Here is a 23,822-nt window from a genome sequence, read left to right as displayed (position 1 = left end):
TAAACGAGGATACTCATAGGATTGGGGAAAAAAGAAAAGAAAAGAAAACCTTTTTTATGGTTTATTTACTGCTATCCCTTCTTTGTCTGATTTTTTTCAATAGGTGATCTTACGGTCGGTAATTTTTATGAAAAGGAGGATATCTATAATTATTATATCAAGTTTGAACTCAATAAAATATTATAAAAAAATCACGAATACAATTTTGAATATGTAAGATATTAAAACAAAATTAAGAAATGATTATTCAAAATTGGATGGAGTAAATTTACTAAGCATCTTGGACAATAACATGCTTTTGGATTCCCCAACTTTAAAAATTTTACAAACTTGTTATAAAATTCATGCAATATCTTTTTTAAAACATGTAAAAACACACACACCCACCATTCTTCCACTAATTTCCCACCCACACACCAAAAAATCACACATGTTTACAAACCATTAAAAAATCAAATCTTAACAATAATTTAAACACACATTAAACATCTAAAATTTACAAAAAAATCCTACCAAAGGTCGAAAATAGATTGGAGAAGTTGTTGCAAAACTCAAGAACCACATTGAAAATTTCTGAAATTACAAGTGGTGGCACAGGGGTTCATGTTCCCTCGCAGATGAAACAAAAAAATATGTGGATCTAGACTGCCTTAAAAATGGGTCAATATAGATTTTGACTTATCAAAATATTTTTAACATGTGATTGAAAACTAATAAATCAAGTGACAGGTCGTCCGCTACAACAAACAACTTGTGACTTGTTATAATTTTTTTTTGAAGTGGATTAAAAATAATAAAAAAATAAAACCATAGTGACTTGGGCTTTTTGATGGCTGGTCAGACATGTAGGTCTGGTCTATTAGGCATGTTGGCCTCGCCTACTAGGCACAATAACGTTTGTCACCTTTTTTTTTTCATTGCGTTTTTATATTTAAATATTAATTAATACACACACTCTCTCTTAGTTTTTAAATTGTATGACTTAACCTTTTTTTTTTTTGGGTGATTAATCTTTTTAAATATATATATATATTTTTAATTTTATAATGTTTAAAAGAAATTATTATAATTTTTTTGCAATTTTTTTTATATATAAATGAGTTGTATTTTAATGACGATATTATAAAAATAAAAATAATTTGTTATTAACAATAAAAATTAACCTCTAATATAGAATAAACTAAAACATGTAAAATGAGATAGAGTACTGGTGTAAAAAAATTGTATTTTTATCTATTTTTACTTTTACTATAAACATTAGCTCTCAACTTTATTATTCAATTAGAGTTAACACCTGTGTTTTTATTCATCATTTCATTTCATTTATTCATTAAGCATAAAAAATATTTTTTTTATTTCTTAATTAAAAAAAAAATTCACAATGCCTTAAAACACATACATCACATAGCACTTTCTTATCTTACATTAAAAATTAATTATATTTAGAGCAGTATTCCATTAAATGCTGTTTAAACATTTTTGACCAATATTGTTCCAAATTTCACTCAGTCACCCATTTTCCTCATCATTAATTATTAATTAGCCACCTTAGCAATTTATTAATGCCAACTAAATTAATAGAACTGCTGGCATCAGCAAAGCTTCAACTGCAAAATCCTCAAATTATTTAAATCTAAAAAACTTTTAAACATTACAACTAATTAAAAGAAAGGAAAAACCAAAAAATAAATAACTAAGAGGAGGTTGAATCGTTGAACAACATGGCTATGGTCTGGTGATGAGATGGACTTTCCATCAGACCACACATCACACAAAATTTAATAAAAAAAAACCCTTAAAAAATATTCTCTGTGTTCTTGAAGCCAATTTGCTTGGCCTTCCCTATCAAAATCTCCGGTTCTGTCTCTATTTCTTATGATTCTTTTATATAAAACTCTCTCTTAACTACTTCTTATGACATTTCAACTGTAATAATATTTCTGAAAAATAAAAATCTCTCCTTTCTCCTCATAAGCTAAAAAAAAGCCTTATTCTTTGTGGGCATATCCTCCAGAAATCCCACCTTTCTTGCTCTCTGGTTCTTTGAAGTTCCTTCTTTATGTGATTTCATTGGATTATAAGCAAGAAAATGGAGATTTGGAAGTGGGTTTTTGTTGGGGTTATTTGGTATGCTGGTCTTGTTTTGAGTATCGGTGCTGTGGAACTGGGCAGGAGTCAACGCACTGAGAGGATTTCAGGTTGGTTTTTCTTTAAATTATTCCTTGTTAAAGTTTATAAATTTTTGTTGGGTTTATCTTGTTTTATGTTATTTGGGGTCTTATATAGTTCTCAGTTGATTAGTAGATAGATTTGTGGTAATTTTTTGTCTTTTAACTGTAATGTAGGTCTAAATTATTTGAAGTTATTTTTTTTGCTAGTTATATTACATAGTTAGGTCGGTGGGTTTTTGGGATTTACTTAAATTTAAGTAATAGTTAGGTTGGTGGATGTTTGGGATTTACTTCAATTTAAGTAAAAATTGATGATTTACTGACTTCATTTTGATTGCTGAATGTCTACCAATTTAGTTCATGTCTACCAGTATAATAGTGACATCATCTCTTTGTTGATGTATTGAAGAATTGAGGCTTAACATTTATTGTTGAAACTAACTACAATGTACTGTAGTAATCTATCTTTGTTGATGTAGCAATCAAGAGAAGAGTTAAGGAAGAGGTAAGTGCTACTGAAGCAGGATAGATGGAAAGGGATGATATCAGGATTGTTAGCTATTCTAGTAAAATTCAACTTCTCTAGGGCTTATTTTGAGCTTCACCTAGGTGAACATATCTGGTTGAGATGGTCTAAGCTTGTACTTCAATTGATCGTATGCTAATAAAGACTTGGTCAAGAAAAAGCATGATTGAATTTTTTCAGGTTTCTAATGTCTTGAGTTCTATATTGGGGAAACAACTTGGCGTGAAGATGGGCACTAATGTGTCTAACACCTGGTACATTTCTATTCATGATGACATAGGTGGCCATAACATATGATGAAAGAGCTTTCCTAACTCTTTGTTTCTGTTTGTTCTATGTCCTTATATTATTACATGCACTATGAAGAGGAACTGCCCAAGTCTGGAAAGCTAGATCACATTGGAGGGTCAATTTGTCTCAAGTTAGAGATTGAAAAGTTAAAAATAATAATGCTGAAGCCATTGTAACTGTCCAAGTATTGTATATTAGACACACATGACATCTTGAAATAGGGACTTGTGGAAAACAATGTAAAAGATAATAAAAACAATCGGCAATATCAGATGTGATTTGGTAAATGTGGGGGCAAGGAAAGGGTAAAATGAAGGTTGTGTTCTAGCTGATTTATATGAAACATTAAGTTTTATCTTACGAATAATGGATTTGTTGAATCAGAATTTGATAATGTGTAGATTTCAGAAACTACAAAAGTTGTTTGGAGTTAAATGAATGAGAGATCCTTAAGTATGACTGGGCTATACAACATGCAGGTAGTGCTTGAGATGTTTTGGAAGATGATCCTGTTGGAAAGCTGAAAGTTTTTGTCTATGAACTTCCAAGTAAATACAATAAGAAGATTATGCAAAAGGACCCAAGATGCCTCACCCACATGTTTGCAGCTGAGATCTTTATGCATCGGTTCCTATTATCTAGCCCTGTACGAACGCTCAATCCCAAGGAAGGTGATTGGTTTTATACCCCTGTATATACAACTTGTGATTTGACTCTAAATAGCCTTTATTTGCCTTTCAAATCACCACGAATGATAAGAAGTGCTACACAACTTATTTCTTCAAACTGGCCTTATTGGAATCGGACTGAAGGTGCTGACCACTTTTTTGTTGTGCCACACGACTTTGGTGCATGCTTCCACTATCAAGTGATTAAACCTTTTCCTTTTTATTTACCTTCTCCTGTTTCCTTTAGATTCTGTTGACAAATTTTCTCAATGCATTCTGATTTTTGAATCAATTGACCTGAATATGTGGTTTCCTGAAGAGCTTTTGAGGTTGCTATCTTTCTGGTATATCTAATTATTGATATATATTAGTAATAAAGTGTTGCATTCTAGCAGTTTCTTTTTATTTCCATCAACTCTTAATTTATGTTCCTCCATTCTTTATCCTTTTTGCAGGAAGAGAAGGCTATCGAAAGAGGAATTCTTCCCTTGCTCCAACATGCCACCTTGGTGCAAACTTTTGGACAAAGAAATCATGTTTGCTTAAAAGATGGCTCCATTACAGTTCCTTCATATGCCCCCCCACAGAAAATGCAAACCCACCTGATTCCTGAAAAAACACCTCGGTCAATTTTTGTTTACTTCAGAGGATTGTTTTATGATGTAGGAAATGACCCAGAAGGTGGCTACTATGCAAGGTAATTCTCACATGGTTCTCACATTTTTAAGAAAGTGATTACAAGTTCAATTACTTAAACACTTTTCCATAGAATGTGAGGCAAACACTTTTCCATAGAATGTGAGGCTTAAGTATATTTTCAAACAAAATATCAATAGAAATGGAACCTTTGTGGTATGAGTTATGAAACTAGAATCATGGCCCTTTCATATTATTCAATTAGAATGAAAGAGGTCAAATAGAATATTTGGACTTCTTCATTCAATTGTCAAGCTAATTGGAAGAGAGAATAGATTTCATGTTTTAGCAATAATCCTATATGTATTAGAGGCTTAAGTGGAGATCACCGATCAATTTGTTTCATATGTTTACAGAGGTGCACGAGCAGCAGTCTGGGAGAACTTCAAGGACAATCCACTTTTTGACATTTCCACAGAGCACCCAACAACGTATTACGAAGACATGCAACAAGCTGTTTTCTGTTTGTGCCCCCTCAGCTGGGCTCCATGGAGTCCGAGATTGGTTGAAGCACTGATATTTGGTTATATCCCTGTTATTATAGTTGACGATATTGTTTTACCCTTTGCTGATGCAATCCCATGGGAAGAAATTGGGGTGTTTGTAGACGAGAAAGATGTTCCAAATTTGGACACCATACTCACTTCCATTCCACCTGAAGTGATATTGAGGAAGCAGAGACTGCTTGCAAACCCTTCAATGAAGCAGGCAATGCTATTCCCACAACTTGCTCAAGCAGGAGATGCTTTCCATCAAGTTTTGAATGGACTTGCTCGAAAATTGTCTCATGATAGAAATGTTTACCTGAAGTCTGGTGAGAAGATCTTAAACTGGACTGCAGGCCTAGTCGGTGACCTGAAACCTTAGTAGCAGCTTTAACTTGATGCTTCTTGAAGAAATTCTTAGCAGCTTGCCCCTTAGCCCTGCCAACAAAGCTGGTTTAATCAAGGTGGCTATTTCACAAAAAGTGTAAATAATGATTTTGCATTCAATGTGTCAGAATATTTAAGGGAGTGGCTATTAGTTGTAATCTGCCATGGGTGAAGAAACTTCAAATAGGGAACTGTTATATGTTTTAATCCCCTTGATGGACGACTTCATTGTAGCATATAATTATCTCATGCTGTGACCAAGTTTTAAACCTCGGCTAATTTGATCTGAAAACTGTTCTGTGTTCTGTTTCAAGTGACTTGGGGATTCACTAATATCACTCCACCTTTGAAACAGAGCTTAAATTCATTGAAAGCAATGGATCAGAAGCCACATGAGCTAAAAACTGGCATGTTCTTATGAGCATTATTTGTCTTTTGAACTGTCATGTTCAACGATTGAAACAGAAGATCACATCCCTTTTGGTTTTATTAGTAGAACGAGAGGGGACTCGTCGGCCACCGGACCAATGAGTGTGTTGATACCGATTGACGAATTCTTTTGTACTAGATTCCAATTCTTGATGTAATGTAATATTTAATAAATCCTCTCAAGAAAGTAACCTCCTAATAAAATATCTCACACTCAAACCCGAAATCCCTTAACATCCAAGAAATATCTTTTTTTTAAAAATCCTCCAAAGAAAACCAAACCTCACAAAATTCCTTTGAAGAAACTAAAATAAATTACCCAAAGAAATCATGTCCAAAAAAAAAAAAAAAAAACAAAGAGAGAAAGAGAAAGAAACGTTATGGTTTAACAAATTTATTTTACCAGAAGTTGTATGCATTTACCATAGAATTGATCAGAAGTTAGGAAATGACTGTAATATTGGGTCACAGCTCGAATGTGAATTTTTTGAGTCTTTCAAGAGAAGCTTTGATAGTGTGCTTACTGAATTATTAAAAACAAATTCGATATTATTGTTAAGAATATAGAAGAACCATCTTAACTAAATATTTTAAGTTATTAAATAAGGTTTCAAGAATAATTTTACATGATTTTCAAGCCTTCCGGGAGTTCAATGTTCAAGCATCTTACTGCAAGAAATTCTGCTAGAAGAAACTACTTACCTCAATGATATTCAGTGTTTCTTCTTTCAAGGGTCCAAAAAAAAAAAGAAAACTCTGCCATCAAGAGAAAGGATAGCCAATTCAATCTTGTAAACAACATTTTTTTTACTATTTAGCATCTTTTATTTGCTTGGTACCCGAGCTAGTGCAATTTAAAGTTTCCCAAAAAAGAAGGCAATCTCTGTTTGAAATCAACAGACAACTAATTTAAAGTTTCTCCATTCTTACAACTTGTTCTTATTTGCTTCGTATCCTAGCCAACTACCATATCTTAATTATGTAATAATGATTTGCAAAGTTGGTCACATATGCTCTAAAATAATAAAAAAAACGTTCTTAATCATCTATTCAATATCTTAAAATTAAGATGTTATGAAGACATGAACAATGCTAGCAAAACTCTCTTTTAAACACTGTTTATTTCAATTATCCTAATCATTATTAATTATTATTGTTATTATTATTATTATTATTATTTTGGAATTGTGGAAGCCAAATCACATGGACAAGGCTAAAAAAATATCAAAATTATGAGCCATATCTCAATTAAATTTATCTTTAAGAAATTGGATCTTCAAAGGTTAAAAAAACTTCACGATTGAGTTCTTCCATCCATATTTTCTAATAGATTTCATCAAGAACGCACATTCTATGCAATGAAAACGATATCGTTAATGTGAAGGAAACATGATGTTTTTCATTAAAATATTTTCCTAATTTTGGAGATGAAAGGATAAAATTTAAAACTTTTTAAAATCAGAGATCGAATTGAAAAATAATTTCTTAGAGCATTCAATTGAAACCCACCATATAATTAGGAGTCTAATTTGAGACTTGTTCCTTTTGTTTTCATCGTAGAAGAATTACCACGCTCAAAGTCATATTGATTGAATATTGTAGTGTTATTAATGAGTGTTTCTAATCCTTTTATTTTCATTAATTTGTTTTGTAATCTGATGATTAAATTTATAAATCCACCGCATTTTTTTTATTTCTCGATACATTTTTAATTGTGCGTTTTTAAAAACTTTACACCATGCATGCATTTTTTATTTATAAAACTGTTACACTCTAATTTTCGTACTACTTCCAACAAAAATTAATCAGATATAACAAAATTATTCATATTACCTCTGTATATTGTGGTGAAAATGAAATGATTTGCAATGACTAAACAAAAGAAATGATTAATAGTTTGCATATATGTCAATTAATTGATAAAATTCTTGATAGAATGAATTTTAAGAATGTAAAGTATAATTTTTAATACAACAAACAAACAAAAGAGCAAGAGAATAATATAAATCTCTTTTAGCTGAGATTGCGCAGCTGAGATCTCTTTTAGCTGCTTTAACACAACATCAACAGGTCCATAGAGCATTTCTAGGAGGTTTGTCGGCACAAAATGATGATCAAGGGACAGATTAACCTCCTTAAAAAAAAAATAGAAAGATGCTCTAGAGTACTTGTTTATTGTTAGAAAATAATATAAATCATATTTTAAAACTTTACCTAATAGATTAAACTATTGAGTTGAGATGGTTTTTTGACATGGTATCAGAGTCTTGATGATCAAGCAATCACGAGTTCGAATCTCACAATCTCTATTTATTTGATAAAAATTAAATACAAGGTAATGTAAGTCTGTGCAAGTTTCAAGTGCAAAAAGTTTTTATTTGAGGGGGTAATATAAATTATATTTTAAAATCTCACATAATAGCTTAAACTATTAAATTGAGATGGTTACGACTACTACTTTATTACCGTGATTATTGCCACTGAAAATTTGCAAAGCCTTTGCCTATCTAGCTTGAGAATGAAAAGATACTGGATAAACCCATTGTTTTAATCATCGAGAGGATGACTATCGTTGAATAGGTTATCTATCCAAATTTCTGAAACTTTTCTGTGTTTTGAAGATGCAAAATTCCACTAGTGCAAGGCAGATACTTATTAGTAGTAAATGGTAGTCACATGTTAAAACCTTTGGGAAGTTTAGTGCTCAAACATCATATTGATAATCAGAATTCCTTTTTTGAGTGTCCAGAAAGCGATGTCTATTGCCTATCAAGAAAAGAAAAAGGGGGGAAAAGCGACTAGTTTAAAGTCTCTTCATTCTTGCAGCATCTCTTTCTTACTATTTAGCATCTCTTTTTTGCTTTTTACCCATGACAGGTACCAAATTCTTGCTTGTACATGTAACTATGGTTTGCAAAAGCTGGTAATGCAAGCTTTAAGTTAAAGGAGATATATCCCAGAATTCACTTCCAAATATTAATCTGTAATGCATCCCATACCTTTTTCTTTGCATGCTGCAACAACAATATGCAGCAACTCCTATTTTATGATACCTTACCCAAAATCTACTGCAGAATTCTCTTCTCATAAGAGCCCTTTCGCTATTTATTTTAAGAGATTTTTTCAAAGATATCCACATTTGCTTTTCCATCTTACAAAATAGTTTTTTCAAGGGTTCATCGAGAGAACTAGTTTCCAAAGATGACAATGCTTAAAAAATTGCCTGAAGAAGTCTTAAATTTATGGAACAATTGGGAGATTCGAGGAATGGTTTTGCTTAGTCTCTTACTACAAACCATCCTCATCATATTTGGGTCTCGGCGAAAGACCACTCGCAGAATCTGGATCAGGATTCTCGTTTGGTCTGCATACCTATCAGCAGACATGGTGGCAAATGTTGCACTGGGTAATCTAGCCAGGAGCCAAGGAGATTCATCAGGTGACAGTTCAGAGAAAGCAAACAATTCCATCCAGGCATTTTGGGCACCTTTTCTACTCCTGCACCTTGGTGGCCCAGACACAATCACTGCATACTCGATTGAAGATAACGAGTTGTGGTTAAGGCATTTACTTGGTCTTGGAGTCCAAGTCGGAGTGGCTTTTTATGTCTTCTCAAGGTCCTGGGGTAGCGGTATCCTCACATTCATAGCGATCCCAATGTTCGTTGTTGGCATTGCAAAGTATGCAGAGAGGACTTGGGTGCTCTGGTCTTCATGCTCCAAGAGTTTGAAAAACTCTTCTCTCTCAGATTTTTGGCGTTCTTATCATCGTACGGGAATATCAGAAACTCCTCTACAAGACCTCCAGGGAAAAGATCTTCTTCAAGCTTATGTTTTTTCTTATATATCCAAGTTCATGATGCAGGATCTTGTCCCTGGCATTTCTGAACTAATAAGTAGCCGGGAGCTGATTTCCAAAAATAAAGCAGACGGTGCCTTCAAGGTGGTAGAGGCTGAACTTGGATTGGTATATGATATGCTTTATACTAAAGCGCCTCTGATTTACTCCCGTGCCGGAATCATTCTTCGCTGTATCAGCTCTCTGCTCTCTGTTACTGCGTTTATTACCTTCCAGGTCAAGATTGACAAGCATGACTACTCAACGACCGACATTGCAATTACGCATTTATTGTTTGCGGCCGCAGTTTTTCTCGAGTTTTATGCTTTTTTATGCCTTGTTTTGTCTGACTGGACAATGATTTGGTTGACTGATGAAGGAGGGAACGCCCTGACTAGTGCTCTTTATTCTCTGATAAGGAAGTTAACTAGAAGCGAGAGGTGGTCAAGATCCATATCACAGTATAACCTGATAAGCTTTTCCATTGAAAGAGAGCCACCTAAATTCTTGGAATTTCTAGGAATCGATGAAATGATGAGGCAGATGCATGTGAATCGGAAAGATTTGAATGGTGAACTACAAGATCTTATTTTCGAACATCTTCGAAAGAAAGCTCAGAAGATTAAGGAAGATTTGAATGTCTGTGATAAAAATCTCAGAAGTAAAATAATTGGTCAGAGGGGAGATGGTGTGCTAGAAAGAGAGGGACTGTTACAGGGCTACAAGTGGTGCACGACTGAAGTAGAATTCAGTCGGAGTATTCTTGTATGGCATCTCGCAACAGATATTTGTTATCGTGCTGATATTAAAGATGGAAGTATTGTCTGCACAGAATATGAAACAAGCAGATGCTTATCTGAATACATGATGTATCTTTTGGTGATTAGACCAAATATGCTCTCTAAAGGATTCGGTGATGAGGGATATCTATATACCTTGCAAGAGTTGAGGGATCTAAAAGATCGTGGTCCTGATGATGAGGGATATCTAGAAACCTCGGGAGACTTGCGGGGTCTAAAAGATCGTGGTGATATTATTTATTTTCCGGAGCGCTACAATCATTCACGTGGTTATAATGATGTTGTTGATTTAATTCTGCGCAACAGTGAATCAGGTTATGATGATAGCCAGTTTCAAAGTAACTGGAAAAGAGAAAAGTCAGTGTTACGTGGTGTGGAAAGGCTCGCCAGGCAATTGCTTTTATTGGAACATGAGAAGCGATGGGAGATGATAAATGAAGTTTGGATAGAAATGGTAGCTCATGCAGCAGCTCAGTGTCCATGGAAAGAACATACTCAACAACTGAGAAGAGGTGGAGAGTTACTCACTCATGTCTCCCTTCTCATGCTACATCTTGGTTTGAGCGCACAGTACGAATTTAAAGACTTTGACGAATCGTTTTTTCATAGAAATGATAGTGCATTCGAACAAGTAAGTGTACCAAAAATCCTTCTCAATTACGTAGAAGTAAATGATACTCCATTTTTTTAGAAGTCAGAATAAAACAACAAATCAGATTGTTTCAATTTATATATTTTTGTTTAATTCATTATTTTGAAAATTCCATTTGAATGTTTTCATTTCTTCTTCTTCATTTTATTAATAAAGTGATTTGTCATTTATTTTAAAACGGTTGGATGATGGTTAAGAGGTTATACTAATTCTATGTCTCCGGCAAACCTCATGTCGTCGTGAGAAAAAAAATTCATAGTAAATTTCTATTTCTGTACATTTAACTTTGATATACATTTAATGTAAGTACAGCTAAACATTATTGTACAGTAATTACTCTATATTTTCGGCAAAACTCTATTTGGTATATGCTGCAAATCAAATTATAGATGGGCACTACACCAAAGTATTCTTATGATATTAATTATAGCTCAAATATTCATTATTATTTATGATTCTCTGGTTGTTAATGAGTCTAGTCAATATTGATGCCTTCATGTCTAAGAAGAATTTGAAATAAATGATTAATTTTATATTTTTTCTTTTATTAACTGATGACTAATTGAATTTCTTACAATAAATTGAATTGAATGATGTTTCACTGCTATCTTCAACAAAAAGAAAAGGGAGGATTTACAAGAATATTACAACGCTAGAGAAAAATATTTGGAAGGTACTGCAGACATGTCAGGATTAAGTCCCGATGAGGTATGTTCCACTTTCATCTCAATACTTTAAAACCTTCCAATTTACCCTATAGTTTTTTTAAATAGTTTCCATTTTTTTCCTTTTTTTGAATAACTAGCAGAACTTTCAATTTTCCTTACATTTCTCTTTTACTTCCTCTCAGATTCCCATATATGTTATTATATGTCATAAAAACACTTGAAAACATTCCCAAAAAAGAAAAATTTAAAAACTAATTTTAAACAGTAAGCTTTTTAATGATTAGGGGTAACATTAGTAATTTTAATTACTAGAGGGATAATATTGAAAAAGTTTAATCTATAGGAGTATAAGAAGAACATTAATTAATCTATAGATACAAAAATAAAATTTACCAAATAAATCACCATTAGAGGCACCGTGCTTGGGGATGGCAATAAAGGTTAACTCTCGCCTTTAGGATTGCTTCTAAATTCTATATATACTTGCAATAACATCCATCGAAGCTAATTTTCAGTTTTCCATACTTATCTTTATTGCATAAATATTCATAAGATTCTTTGCATGGTACATTTCCATTAAAGAAAGTTTATTATCTCACAAAACTAATCTTACATAATACTCTACCTATCTTCTTATCCAAATCGTTTGATTGTATTACCTACCATGAAAAATAAAATAAAACCACACCCATTCATATCTCCTTTCACATAATGGAAGGTAGGACTTTTAGAAGTCAATACATTTATTATCTCCAATCTTGTTGATTTTTTATACTAGATAAAATGAATGTTTTTAGTAACAAACTAAATAGATGACCCAAACTTCGCTATTGGTTGGGCTAATTTCTTTTTGAAGTATAAAAAAATGATGCTTAAGTGTTGTTATTAGATTTTAAAGAACGGGAAAAAAAAATCTAAGACTCGACACCATAGAAAAAGAGATAAAAAAAATAATGATCGTCAATCCTCTGAAATAAAAATATAAAAGGATGAAATTAGAAAAAAAATCAATGAAATAAAAGTATTAAAAAATAAAGCATTAGCAAAATCAAGTGTGTCGCATCCGATATCGCGGCGGCTTTAAAAAATTCACTGTGAAAAAACATATTTCTGGCATCTTGTTCTTAGATGGGGAAATGTCTTCTTTAAGGAGTCGTCACCTAATATTATGGTCACTAGAAACCCTAATTGGTCAACAGAGATTCTATGGTACGGAATTGGTTACACAAAAGAAAAGATAATATCACCCCTTAAATGTCATGTCTGAGGCAGGCTGCATTGCTGGTTTTGTCTTAAATTGCTAAAAGTTTATTAGTTTATGCTACGATGGTTTGCTTGTAATATTCTTGACTTTGACGCCAATGAATATTCAACTACGGATACTTTCAGCTCTATCATTGGTAAATGTTACATAATAAAAAAAAACGTATGATATTTCTGACTCTGGCGTCAATGAATAGACCAGTAAATAATTTTGAAATCAATGCATGTATATTTTTTATTTTTTTATTTTTCTCTAAAAGGGTTGGATGAGTAACCCAACATCTTAAAAAAAAATAAGTGTATTTTTAGAAAGTTAGTTCTCGATTTCTTATTTTTTTGAAATAAATTAGATAAAAATAATTAAAATAAAAGAGACAAGATAAAATATAAGACAAAGAAAAAGTTGTATTTAATAATAATATATAAGTTAGAGTAATTGTCTTTATACAAATAATATATGAAACCATCAAACTTATTTGAAACAATAAATAATTAAGTTATTATACGAATATTAATTGATTTTAAATAATTAAGTTATTTGAAACAATAAACAATTAAAGGACATGAGAGGATGAGTATGAATTGAATCCTAACTCCACTAAAAAACCAATAGTTTATAATACTATTTTTCATTTCAATCCTTTACCTTGTATTTATTGATAACTTATTATATGGACATGATCCATTAACTAAGCAATGGATCAATCCAGTAGAATAAAGACATTTGTTTACATAAAACAACAATAATTCTAAGAACCTATAATTTATCTGGAAAGAAAATGGAAAGGAAACTCATGATCTTCCTCTACCTCTCTCTTTTCATTATAAAATCTGGAAAGAAAATAGAAAGGAAATCCAAAGGCAATAGTTTATGTAAGGGATGATAAAGGATGCTTACGAGTCGGCTTTTCAAAATGAAATGGTGATTTCTTCTACGTCATGTGTAATTTGCTTGAGATATATTTATTTACGACTTTAATAATTAAAGTTTTTATCAATACATTTTTAATGTTTGGACAATTAGAGCCGTTTATTTTTGTTTTTTAAAAACATTTTAATTCTATGTTTTCAGCCAAATCAATTATCTACTTCAAATTACATTAAATCAATCCCGGTATATATGAGCTTCAATTCTTGAGAAATAAAAGAAAATAATACATCATCTCAATAGCTTGCTAAATACCATGTGTTATTTTGTAATTACACCAATGTATTCTTACTATATTAATTACAGCTCAAATATTCATTATCAATATTGATGCCTTTGTGTCTAGGAAGAATTTGGAATAAATGATTAATATTATATATTTGCTCTTCTTAACTGATGATCACTTCAATTTCTAACCATAAATTGAATGATGTTTCACCGCAATCTTCAACAAAAACAAAAAGGAGGAGGAGAAAGACTATGACCAGGCTAGAGACAAATATTTGAAAGGTATTGCAGACATGTCAGGGTCGAGTCTCGAGGAGGTATGTTCCACTTCCATCTCAATACTTTAAAACCTTCCAATTTACCCTATAGTTTTTTTAAGTAGTTCCATTTTATCCTTTTTTTTTAAATAACTATCAAAACTTTCAATTTTCCTTACTTTTCTCTTTTACTTCCTCTTAGATTCCCATAGATGTTATTATTTGTCATAAAAACACTTAAAAACATTCCCATAAAAGAAAAATTCAAAAACCAAATTTAAACAGTAAGCTTTTTAATGATTAGGGTAACATTGGTAATTTTAAAAACTAGAGGGATAATATTGAAAACGTTTAAACTATAGGAGTATAAGCATGCATAGCATTAATTAATCTATAGGAACAACAATAAAATTTCCCAAATAAAATTTTTGTATATAATATATGTTATTCAATATGTTCATTAGAGATACTGCTTGCGGATGACAATAAATTACCATCGAATCTAATTTTTAGTTTTCCATACTTATCTTTCTTGGATAAAGATTTATACGATTCTGAATAATCAAACCTTAAATATCATCAAGATTATAGATCTGAGGATGGAATTAAAATAAATTAAAATTTAATAAAAAGGCGAGAGATCAAAATTAAAAATCAAAACATTGATGACCAAACCTTAAATATCATTAAATATTGAATTGAATATCATAATTAAAAAGAAAAATCAAATTCACAAAAGAATAAAAAATAAAAGAATACCAATTTCAAATGAACTTAATGATGATGGATGAGATTTTGTTTTTAAATGACCGAAGCCAACCAGGTCCAACTACAAAAACTAGTGACATGGATCATGAGACCGGATCACAATACAAAAGGCAAATTCAAAAAAATAACAATGCAAAATCCCCAACCAACCAAATTAATTAGAGAAAAACTTGAAAAAACAAATTACAAAAAGAAGTGGTTTAAAAAATATTGACTTGAAAAGAAAGAGAACCAAATTTGACACAAAAAGAAAATAAAAGCAAATTATAAGGGATGAAATTGAAAAATAATTTCAATAAAAAAATGATAAGAACAACTAAAAATAACAATCAAAAGAGTGATGACTATATTTGATATAAAAATAAAATGTCAAGGGATGCAATTTAGAGACAAATTAATTCAATCAAGGATTCAAGATCAAACACACCACAATTAAAAGAATGAATACCAAATCCAATACAAAAAGTCAAGTATAAAGGGATGAAATAAAAAAAATTAACTCAATAAATGATTCAAAATCAAATATATTGCAATTAAAAGAATGATAACCAAATCTTATATAAAAATAAAGTGTCAAGGGATAAAATTAAAAAATAGATTTGCTCAATAATTAGTTCAAGATTAAATACATTGTAATCAAAAGAATGAGTACCTAATTTAACTTAACAAACAAATAACCATACTTTCTTCTTCTTTTTTTTTTTTTGCAATGGTTAGCATGGTTTTCTAGGAGGAGAGAGAAAAGAGGGAGGGAGGGAGGAAAAAGCTCACGGCCGGTGCTCCTCCGAGTCACGGCCACGAACAAGCACTTCACTAACATGATGGGGATTATAAGGTGCACCGAACACCTCCATGAAAAGCGGGATTTTGTGTAATTTGGGTGTCACATGCAGCTCGTATGAAGCATACAACAACCATCTCTAAATTTAAATAATAATTTATGCATATTAAAAAACTCAAATACCGTTGACTCCACTTAAAAAATACAACAAAACCATATCAGAAAGATAAAAAGATAAAAACACCCTCACAATTTTTTTTTAATTTTTTCAAAGTCATAGGGTTATGATATAATTTTACTGTTTAAAAAAATTAAAAAGACTGAGAAGCCCCTCTTCCAATGTTATAGGATATGGATGTAAACACATTGTTTTTTGTTTTGCAAAAAACAAAAGAGCCCCTTTTCCGAAGCATAATTTTTCTTGCTTTTAAGTGCAAATCAGTTATGACACTGTAGCAAAAACAAACATGTCTGGATCATTTTGTCCTTGATAAATTTTATAATGATTAATGCATCCTTTAGTAAGGATAATTGCACCTCTAATTACAATTACAAGCATAACCATTTTTTTAATAAAGGTAAAAGAGTAAAAACAATGTGTCTAGAAGCACAATGAATCACTGGTATCTTTTTAGTATTTTCTTTGTAATATTATCCTACGAGGTTTTCTTCCTTGTTTTCAAAAGAAAGGACAATTTGCTGATGTTAAAAATAATTTTTTAAAAATAAAAAAAATATTTTAATATATTTTCAAACAAAAAATATTTTAAAAAATAATTATTATAATATTTTCAAACACCCCCAACAAGATTGCACTTAATTTGCATACTTCGAACAGCATGCATGCATATGAAACAAGATTGTAAGTGGCAAGTTTTAATCAATTAATATCAGGAAATTAGTCAGAATGCCTCTATATTTATTGAAACGAGAAATTAAATTAAAATTCATGAGACTCCTAATTTCTATTTTTAAATAAGAATAATTTGCATAGATTAATCAAATATTTGTTAATTACTCATGTCGAGTTAACAATATTGCTATTTTGAAGGAGTTGAAAAAAATTGAAAAGAAGGTAGCAGATAAAGATCGAGAACTTGAGCGTGAAAAGCGAGAGCTTGAGCAATTGAGATCTTATTTAACAACATCAGCTCCACTGCAAGAAATTGATTCACTTCCGAAGTTTGCCAGCACAATCTGGTGATCAAGGGACTGGTCAACCACCATCAAATAATGAGATCAGTTTAAGCATGGAATAAGAGTAGTAGCTTTTGTTATGTTGTGTCCATAATTATTTAAGTGAATTAACTTAAATAAGTTCCTACTGGCAACAGTACTTTTAGGCTTCATTTTGCATGCATGTATTGAAAAAATTGCATTGATGACCGTCTTGTGTGTTTCATAATATTTTCCAATAAAGTGTTTTTTTTTTATTAACATGGGTATCCGGAATAGCTTGTGCTCACCTCGACTAATCTCACGGGCCCTGAAGTTAACGACCATGTAAGCCTCCAGTGGCCCTGAAGTTTGTGGGACTCGAACAAGTGATCTCTGGAGAACAAACTCAGGATCTGACCAATTAGACTACGCCCTTCAGAGTTAAATATAGTGCTCTTTTTTTTTTTAGATTAATATGAATGTTCGGACCAACTTACACACACCTCGATATAAAACTGCTTTCTTTAGTGCCAAGGAAGTAGTGGAAAACTCACCAGCAAAAAATATAATAATAATAATAATAATAATAAAAAGGGTGGAAGAGAAGAGAAGGGAATGGCTAGTACTTAATTATTTTCCAGCATAGATGGCTTGGGTAGACACTAGATACAGGAGGTAAAACACAGACGAGAAATGAGAGACGAGGCGGCTGGCTGGGACGGCTACCCTTTTGATTTGGACCATTTGGTGCAGGGTTTGGAAGAAAATTTGGTATTTTTTTTTAAGAACTGGTTGAACCAGTTTGGTCTGGCTCATTAGGTTTTAAAATTTTAAAACCAAAACCAAATAGTATTGGATTTTTTTAGTTTTTTAATTGATTAATTCGATTTTTTTTTCAGCTTCATTTTTTCAATTAAATTTTTTAATTTTCTTAATTTAATAAATTTTTTAGTTTTTATTCTCACCCCTATCACTGGCAGCCATGCTAAGTAATCATTAGTATTGGATGAATTTTATATAAAAAAATCATTTTACTAAGTGCCTAAAGTGTTTTTAGATTTTTTTTATTTTAAATTAATATTTTTTAATATTTTTAGATTATTTTGTTGTACTATGTCAAAAATAAATTTTAAAAAATAAAATTTTTTATTTCATTATATTTTTAAATAAAAAATACTTTCAAAATTAACTATTATTATAATCCAAAACATGCTCTAAATTGTTTACCGACTACTTTCCCTGGCAGTATTTTTGGGTAAGGTATCAACAAATAAAAATGACTGCAGAACGTGTCATATCAAGGGGAAAAGAAAAGAAAAGAAAAGAAAAGAAAAGAAAAAGGCTATGCATTAAATTAGTACCTTCCTTTCTTTCTTCTTCTTCTTTTTTTTTTTAATGTAAAACGACTAACAGATTAAATTAAGCAAAAGAAGGTGGCTTATTATGATTAAATTTTTTTAAAAAGTATTTTTTATTTAAAGATTTATTAAAATAATTTTTAAGATTTTTTTATATTTGATATTAACATATCAAAATAATTAAAAAAACATTAAAAAATCATCAATTTAATATTTTTTTTAAACCAAATACACTCAAATGCAATTAGAAATACAAAAACAAACATTAACTAAGACAATGGCTACAGAACAAACAAAACAAAGAGTAGTAAAAAAAAGGAAAATTAGATGGATTCATGTGGTTCGGTATTTTTTTTACATTATTTTCTATTATTTTATATTTTAGGTTAGGTTTTTAGTCTATTTAAAGGTATTGTAAACCTTAAAAAATTTTATGGTGCTCAAGCTATAACTGGTGGTATTTTATTAGTCACTCTATGAGTTTTACTTTGAAAAAAAAAAGACATATACAAAAAGAAGAGAGAAAATAAAATTCATGTCCCACAAAAAATAATAAGAACACCTGTATATAAGATTTCTCTCTCTTATTTTATCTATTTCTATTTTTATAATAGGTTTCAAAGAGTAACTCATAGAATATCACTAGTTATAGATTAAACACCATAAAATTTCTCATAAGCCTCCTAGAGAGGCAAACTTTGTTAGATTAATATTTTAAAAATAAAAATAAAAAATTTTAAGGTTCTTTGTGTTTTAACCCTATTTCAACATATTCAAGATGATTTTTTTTAATATTAAAATGATGATATATTTGATCAACTTTGGCTTTGTGACTTAACCTGTCAAATTCATGGCTTGAGTTAAGAACTCCACTAAGTCTATTTGTTATTTAAAACTATTTTTTACTTAATTATATGATAATAAAAATAAAAATAAATCATAAAATTAAGCACAAATCAAATGTTATGATGTTTATTTGAGATCATGATAATCTGATATAAAGCAAACCAAAACAAATTAAAAAAGGCTTGTGTGTGGGCCTATAAAGGTAGGCTCGTGCATGATTAGTACTTAAAAGTGCATTCTCATTAAGTCTTTATATCATCATATTGCACTTAAAGTATCATTAAATTCCCTAACTTAAGCATGTTTTATAAAAACAAGTTTGATAATAAAAGATAGCTTTAATTTATGGTAAATGCTCATTTTAAATGCAGACATATCTCACAATTCAAAAGATTGATTGATGTGATTAACTATTAAAAGTGAAATGACAAAAAAAAGGTTAAGTTTAGAAAAGAGATGCTGGTTCAATTTAAACTGGAACACCATTCAGTCATTAGGTCATATCTAGAGCTGTAGATCTTGGCTTTCAGTTTGGTTTATATGGATAGAAAGCTAAGACATAGGCATAAAACATTTATAAGAGTCCAAGACTCATTTTTGCCATTTTGGAGTCCAAATCTTAGCATCGAAAGAGAAGTCTGAATCTGTCCTGCAGCCTAGATACTATTCAGTGTTCAGTCTATATCTCGGGTTCTAGAAGCCTAAATGAGTTCATTCTTCTTTTGGTGGAAAGCTAAGACAGATTCCTACAACTTTCATGAAGATTACTTTGTCAAATACTGATGTTAGTAATGACATGTCATCCAGATAAGAGCTTGAGGGCTATCCACCAAGTCCACCAGAAGCACTACTCAGTATTTTAGCCATATCTCAATCTGTAGTGATCCGAATGACATAACATTTGGTGTGCAAAAAGATAAGACAATTTAAAACAACTTTTATGAAGAACACTTTGTCAAATTCTGATCGCATCAATGTCATTTCATCCAGCTAAAATGCTTGAGTGTTGCTGTCCACCAAGTCCACTAAATCAATAGTTGGCCACTACATCAATAATCAATTACCAAATGAATAGTTCTGAATTTTAGCCTATAAAATGAGGTATTTGCCATTCATTTAAGCATCTTGGTTTTCATATCAAGATCATTTTCTTGCTTTCTCTCTTTGTATTGTTCAAGTTTTCTTTCAAGTTATATTAATCTCTTGTTTGTGCTTTTCATTTCTTTTACTACTCTTAGTTAACTTATATCATAATTATGTTCTTATCTTGTTTATTTATGTTCTTCTCCTTCATTATGTCTAGCTAAGTTAATTATGTCAAGGTGAAAAGTTTTCACTAATGATGTTAGAATAAGCATAATATAAACTTAACATGGACTTCAATGCTTATATCCAAGAAAGTTTGTTATTAATATGTCTTATCTTTTTATCTTACTAATTCTTAATATCTTGCTTGTTAAATAATTAATCTAGATTTGTGTTGGATAACACTTGGTACATCAAATGCTTGATCCTTCATAGTCTTCGGCCGACATCGTTGTTATGAGAGGAACTTGATTTGTTGTTAATATAAGTTAGCAACATGAATGCCTGATGATATTTATAAGTATGGTGTTACAAAAATAAGATAATTAATATGATCATCTTAATAATTTATAATGAGTTTTGTCGCACGTGTGGTATGTCTATCTATTTGGGGAACGATCGCCCACCACCATCCTCAATCATCAGGTGTGGTATGTCTATCTATTTGGGGAACGATCGCCCACCACCCTCCTCAATCATCAGGTGTGGTATGTCTATCTATTCTAGAAAATATGGTGAGACAAGGAATTCTTTGTCTCTTAGCGATGAAAAAATGGAATGGGAGTCGCCACCTAGTATTCTGGTCACTAGGAACCCTAACTGGTCTTAGAGATCGGGTACGGAGACTGGTTGCGCAAAGAGAAGGTATTAATACCCCAAATACGCCCTACCTAAGGTAAGTTGCATTGTTTTATTGTCTGATAATAAAAAAAATCTAAGGTCTTGTCATGTTGGTCCGTCAATGGTTCAAGAAAAACCCTCATCAATAAGGAGGTTCTTATCTTATGGGGTAAAAATCTAACCAGTCTAGTGTCTATAAAAGAACTATCTTTTTAATATCAGGGATAAGTTTTACGTATGAATTCATAATCTCAGATATTAAAACAAAACAAAATATTTTTTTTGATTTTTTGAAATATTGGTCAAGTTCTCATGACTTTAATAAACTGGTTATTAAAGCCAAAATGCATGCTAAAATATAATATGTATATTTTTTGAAGTTTTCTTTGTTGTATAAAAATACAATATGATTTTTTTTAGCTTTGAGAGACTTGGCCGTATGCACAAAAAAAATAAAGAAAATTCTTTTTTTTTTTATGTTTTCAAAGTTTTGACGAAAACCAGGTATTTTAATACTGGATTTGTATCTTTATGATAAAAAATACAGACCAATATCAATCAAAATGGCGTAAAACAAATACGCTGGGAAATCATAATTTCTTCAAAAATATATATTTTTTCTTTTTTAAAACAAAAATATAATGAAATGAACTGGGCTACAAGGCCAGCCGCGTGGGCTAAGCTGATGTTCCAGCCCACCAAATAAGCTGGTTACTGTGCAAGCACAGTAACCAGCCAACTCTGCATTTGCTGCAGAACGTGATTTATTCACGTTCTGCATGCAAATGCAGGCGAGGTTAACAACAGGGAAGAGGGAGGCGCAGTTACCTGGAGCGGTGGCGACGCTGGCGGCAGTGGAGGCGGCAGGGGTGGTGTTATAAGCGGCGACTGTTTTCTTTCCTTCTCTCTTTTCTCCTCTTCTGTCCTCCCCCTCTGTTTCTCCTCCTGTCTTCTCTTTCCCTCTCTCTGTTCTGTTCCTCTTCTCCCTCTCTGGTTCTGCTGGCGTTGGCAGCATTGATGGTGGCAGAATGGCGGTGCTGTTGTGGCGGTGGAGAGGAAGTAGTGCGGTGGTGCCCAGGTGGTGAGGAACGGTCCTTCTTCTTCTCTGTGCAGTGACGCCCAGTATCTGTTCTTCTCTTCCCCACGTATGCTTTCGCTTTCTCTCCTTTGTCTCCCCCAAAAACATCCCCCCTTCTGTAATACTTCTCTCCGGTTGTTCCCTGCTTTCTCCCCCAAAAAACTGTTGTTTCTCTTTGGTTTCTCCTCCCTCCCCCCCTGTTTTGTTTCAGTTTCCCCTCTGTTGTTGCTGGTGGCGACGCTGCTGGTGGCAGCTGCTGTTGGCGACGCTGCTGGTGCAAGGCAAAATGAAGGTGGTGCAGCTTCCAACAGTGGAGGGAGAGAAACCAGAGAGAGAGATGAGTTACTGTTCTTCTCCCCTATTCTTTTGTTTTTCTGTTCTTTCCTTCTATATTCTCTTCAGCTCAAGTCTTCCCCTCTCTGTTCGTCTACGCTGTTTTCAAAACAATCTCTATTCCTCTCTCAAACAATCCCTGCTCCCTTCTCTATTCGGTTCTCTTCTTCAAGTTCGTTTCTCAAAAGTTTTGCCCCCTCTGGTTTTCCTTTTTTTTTCATTGCTGCAGCTTGCCCCTCTTCCCCCCCTCTCCTTTTCTCTCTATACCTCTCAGTATTTATAGCCAGCGGGAGTGAGAGTGACGATGCCTTGTCCTGTCATGGTGCAGGGCGGGGTGGCGTGAGGCAGCTTTGCACCGTCGACCCCTGCCACTGCATGGCATAATTCTCTTTTTCTTTTGGCGTGTTGACAGTGCATGCAGGTGTGGGTAGTGTCAGTGAGGGGACAAGTCGGGGGAATGATTGAGAGGGTGCGTTGCAGGGGAGAGAAACTTCTTCTTCCCCTGTCTCTGCATGTGCAGGGGAAGAAGAATCACAGTGTCGTTCAAAACGGCACTGTTTCATGCTCTCTTCTCTGTTTTTTTTTTTGTTTGTTATTTGTGCGGGGATCAACAAGTTTATAGTTTACTTATTTCTAATACCATTAGTGTATTCTCTAATCTTAATATATATTTATATTATTATTTAATCCTCACATTAATCTCACATTTTAAAGATATTTTTAATTTTTAAATAAAATATATATATATTATTTATATAATTTTTCAGCTCAAGTCTTCCCCTCTCTGTTCGTCTACGCTGTTTTCAAAACAATCTCTGTTCCTCTCTCAAACAATCCCTGCTCCCTTCTCTATTCGGTTCTCTTCTTCAAGTTCGTTTCTCAAAAGTTTTGCCCCCTCTGGTTTCCCTTTTTTTTTCATTGCTGCAGCTTGCCCCTCTTCCCCCCCTCTCCTTTTCTCTCTATACCTCTCAGTATTTATAGCCAGCGGGAGTGAGAGTGACGATGCCTTGTCCTGTCATGGTGCAGGGCGGGGTGGCGTGAGGCAGCTTTGCACCGTCGACCCCTGCCACTGCATGGCATAATTCTCTTCTTCTTTTGGCGTGTTGACAGTGCATGCAGGTGTGGGTAGTGTCAGTGAGGGCACAAGTCGGGGGAATGATTGAGAGGGTGCGTTGCAGGGGAGAGAAACTTCTTCTTCCCCTGTCTCTGCATGTGCAGGGGAAGAAGAATCACAGTGTCGTTCAAAACGGCACTGTTTCATGCTCTCTTCTCTGTTTTTTTTTTTGTT

The 23,822-nt window shown here is 32.4% G+C and overlaps 3 protein-coding genes across 15 annotated transcripts in view; 2 read left to right on the top strand and 1 right to left on the bottom strand.

Moving 5' to 3' along the window:
• LOC7481775 (BTB/POZ domain and ankyrin repeat-containing protein NPR1) overlaps positions 1-23,822 on the bottom strand; it is a 124,177-nt gene that overhangs the window by 14,292 nt on the left and 86,063 nt on the right. The gene's annotated exons all lie outside the window — the stretch shown is intronic.
• On the top strand, positions 1,718-5,516 carry LOC7457626 (probable beta-1,4-xylosyltransferase IRX10L). Of its 8 annotated transcripts, XM_052447381.1 has the most exons (5): positions 1,718-2,198; positions 2,878-2,951; positions 3,468-3,856; positions 4,112-4,353; positions 4,709-5,516. In XM_052447381.1, the coding sequence occupies exons 3-5, from the start codon at positions 3,557-3,559 to the stop codon at positions 5,217-5,219; spliced, it is 1,053 nt and encodes a 350-aa protein (XP_052303341.1). In that variant the 5' UTR covers positions 1,718-2,198; positions 2,878-2,951; positions 3,468-3,556; the 3' UTR covers positions 5,220-5,516. The 8 variants fall into 8 exon arrangements, with proteins under 8 accessions (XP_052303341.1, XP_052303340.1, XP_052303338.1 ...); XM_052447380.1 differs by lacking the exon at positions 2,878-2,951; XM_052447378.1 differs by having other exon boundaries at positions 2,651-3,856.
• Positions 8,448-23,822, top strand: part of LOC7457620 (uncharacterized) — a 48,366-nt gene continuing 32,991 nt past the window's right edge. Inside the window, exons 1-4 of one of the 5 annotated variants that reach the window (XM_002322308.4) lie at positions 8,448-10,921; positions 11,564-11,650; positions 14,266-14,346; positions 16,887-17,262. In XM_002322308.4, coding sequence (XP_002322344.3) covers positions 8,855-10,921; positions 11,564-11,650; positions 14,266-14,346; positions 16,887-17,039 — 2,388 coding nt within the window. In that variant the 5' untranslated portion in view covers positions 8,448-8,854 and the 3' untranslated portion in view covers positions 17,040-17,262. Of the gene's footprint in view, positions 10,922-11,563; positions 11,651-14,265; positions 14,347-16,886; positions 17,263-23,822 lie in introns of those variants that run through there. The other 4 variants (XM_052447369.1, XM_052447372.1, XM_052447370.1 and 1 more) reach the window with 4 other exon arrangements.

The sequence above is a fragment of the Populus trichocarpa genome, chromosome 15, assembly GCF_000002775.5.
Source record: "Populus trichocarpa isolate Nisqually-1 chromosome 15, P.trichocarpa_v4.1, whole genome shotgun sequence".
NCBI lineage: Eukaryota > Viridiplantae > Streptophyta > Magnoliopsida > Malpighiales > Salicaceae > Populus > Populus trichocarpa.
The sequence above is the reverse complement of the archived record's forward strand: the minus strand, read 5'-3'. Positions and strand labels throughout refer to the sequence as shown.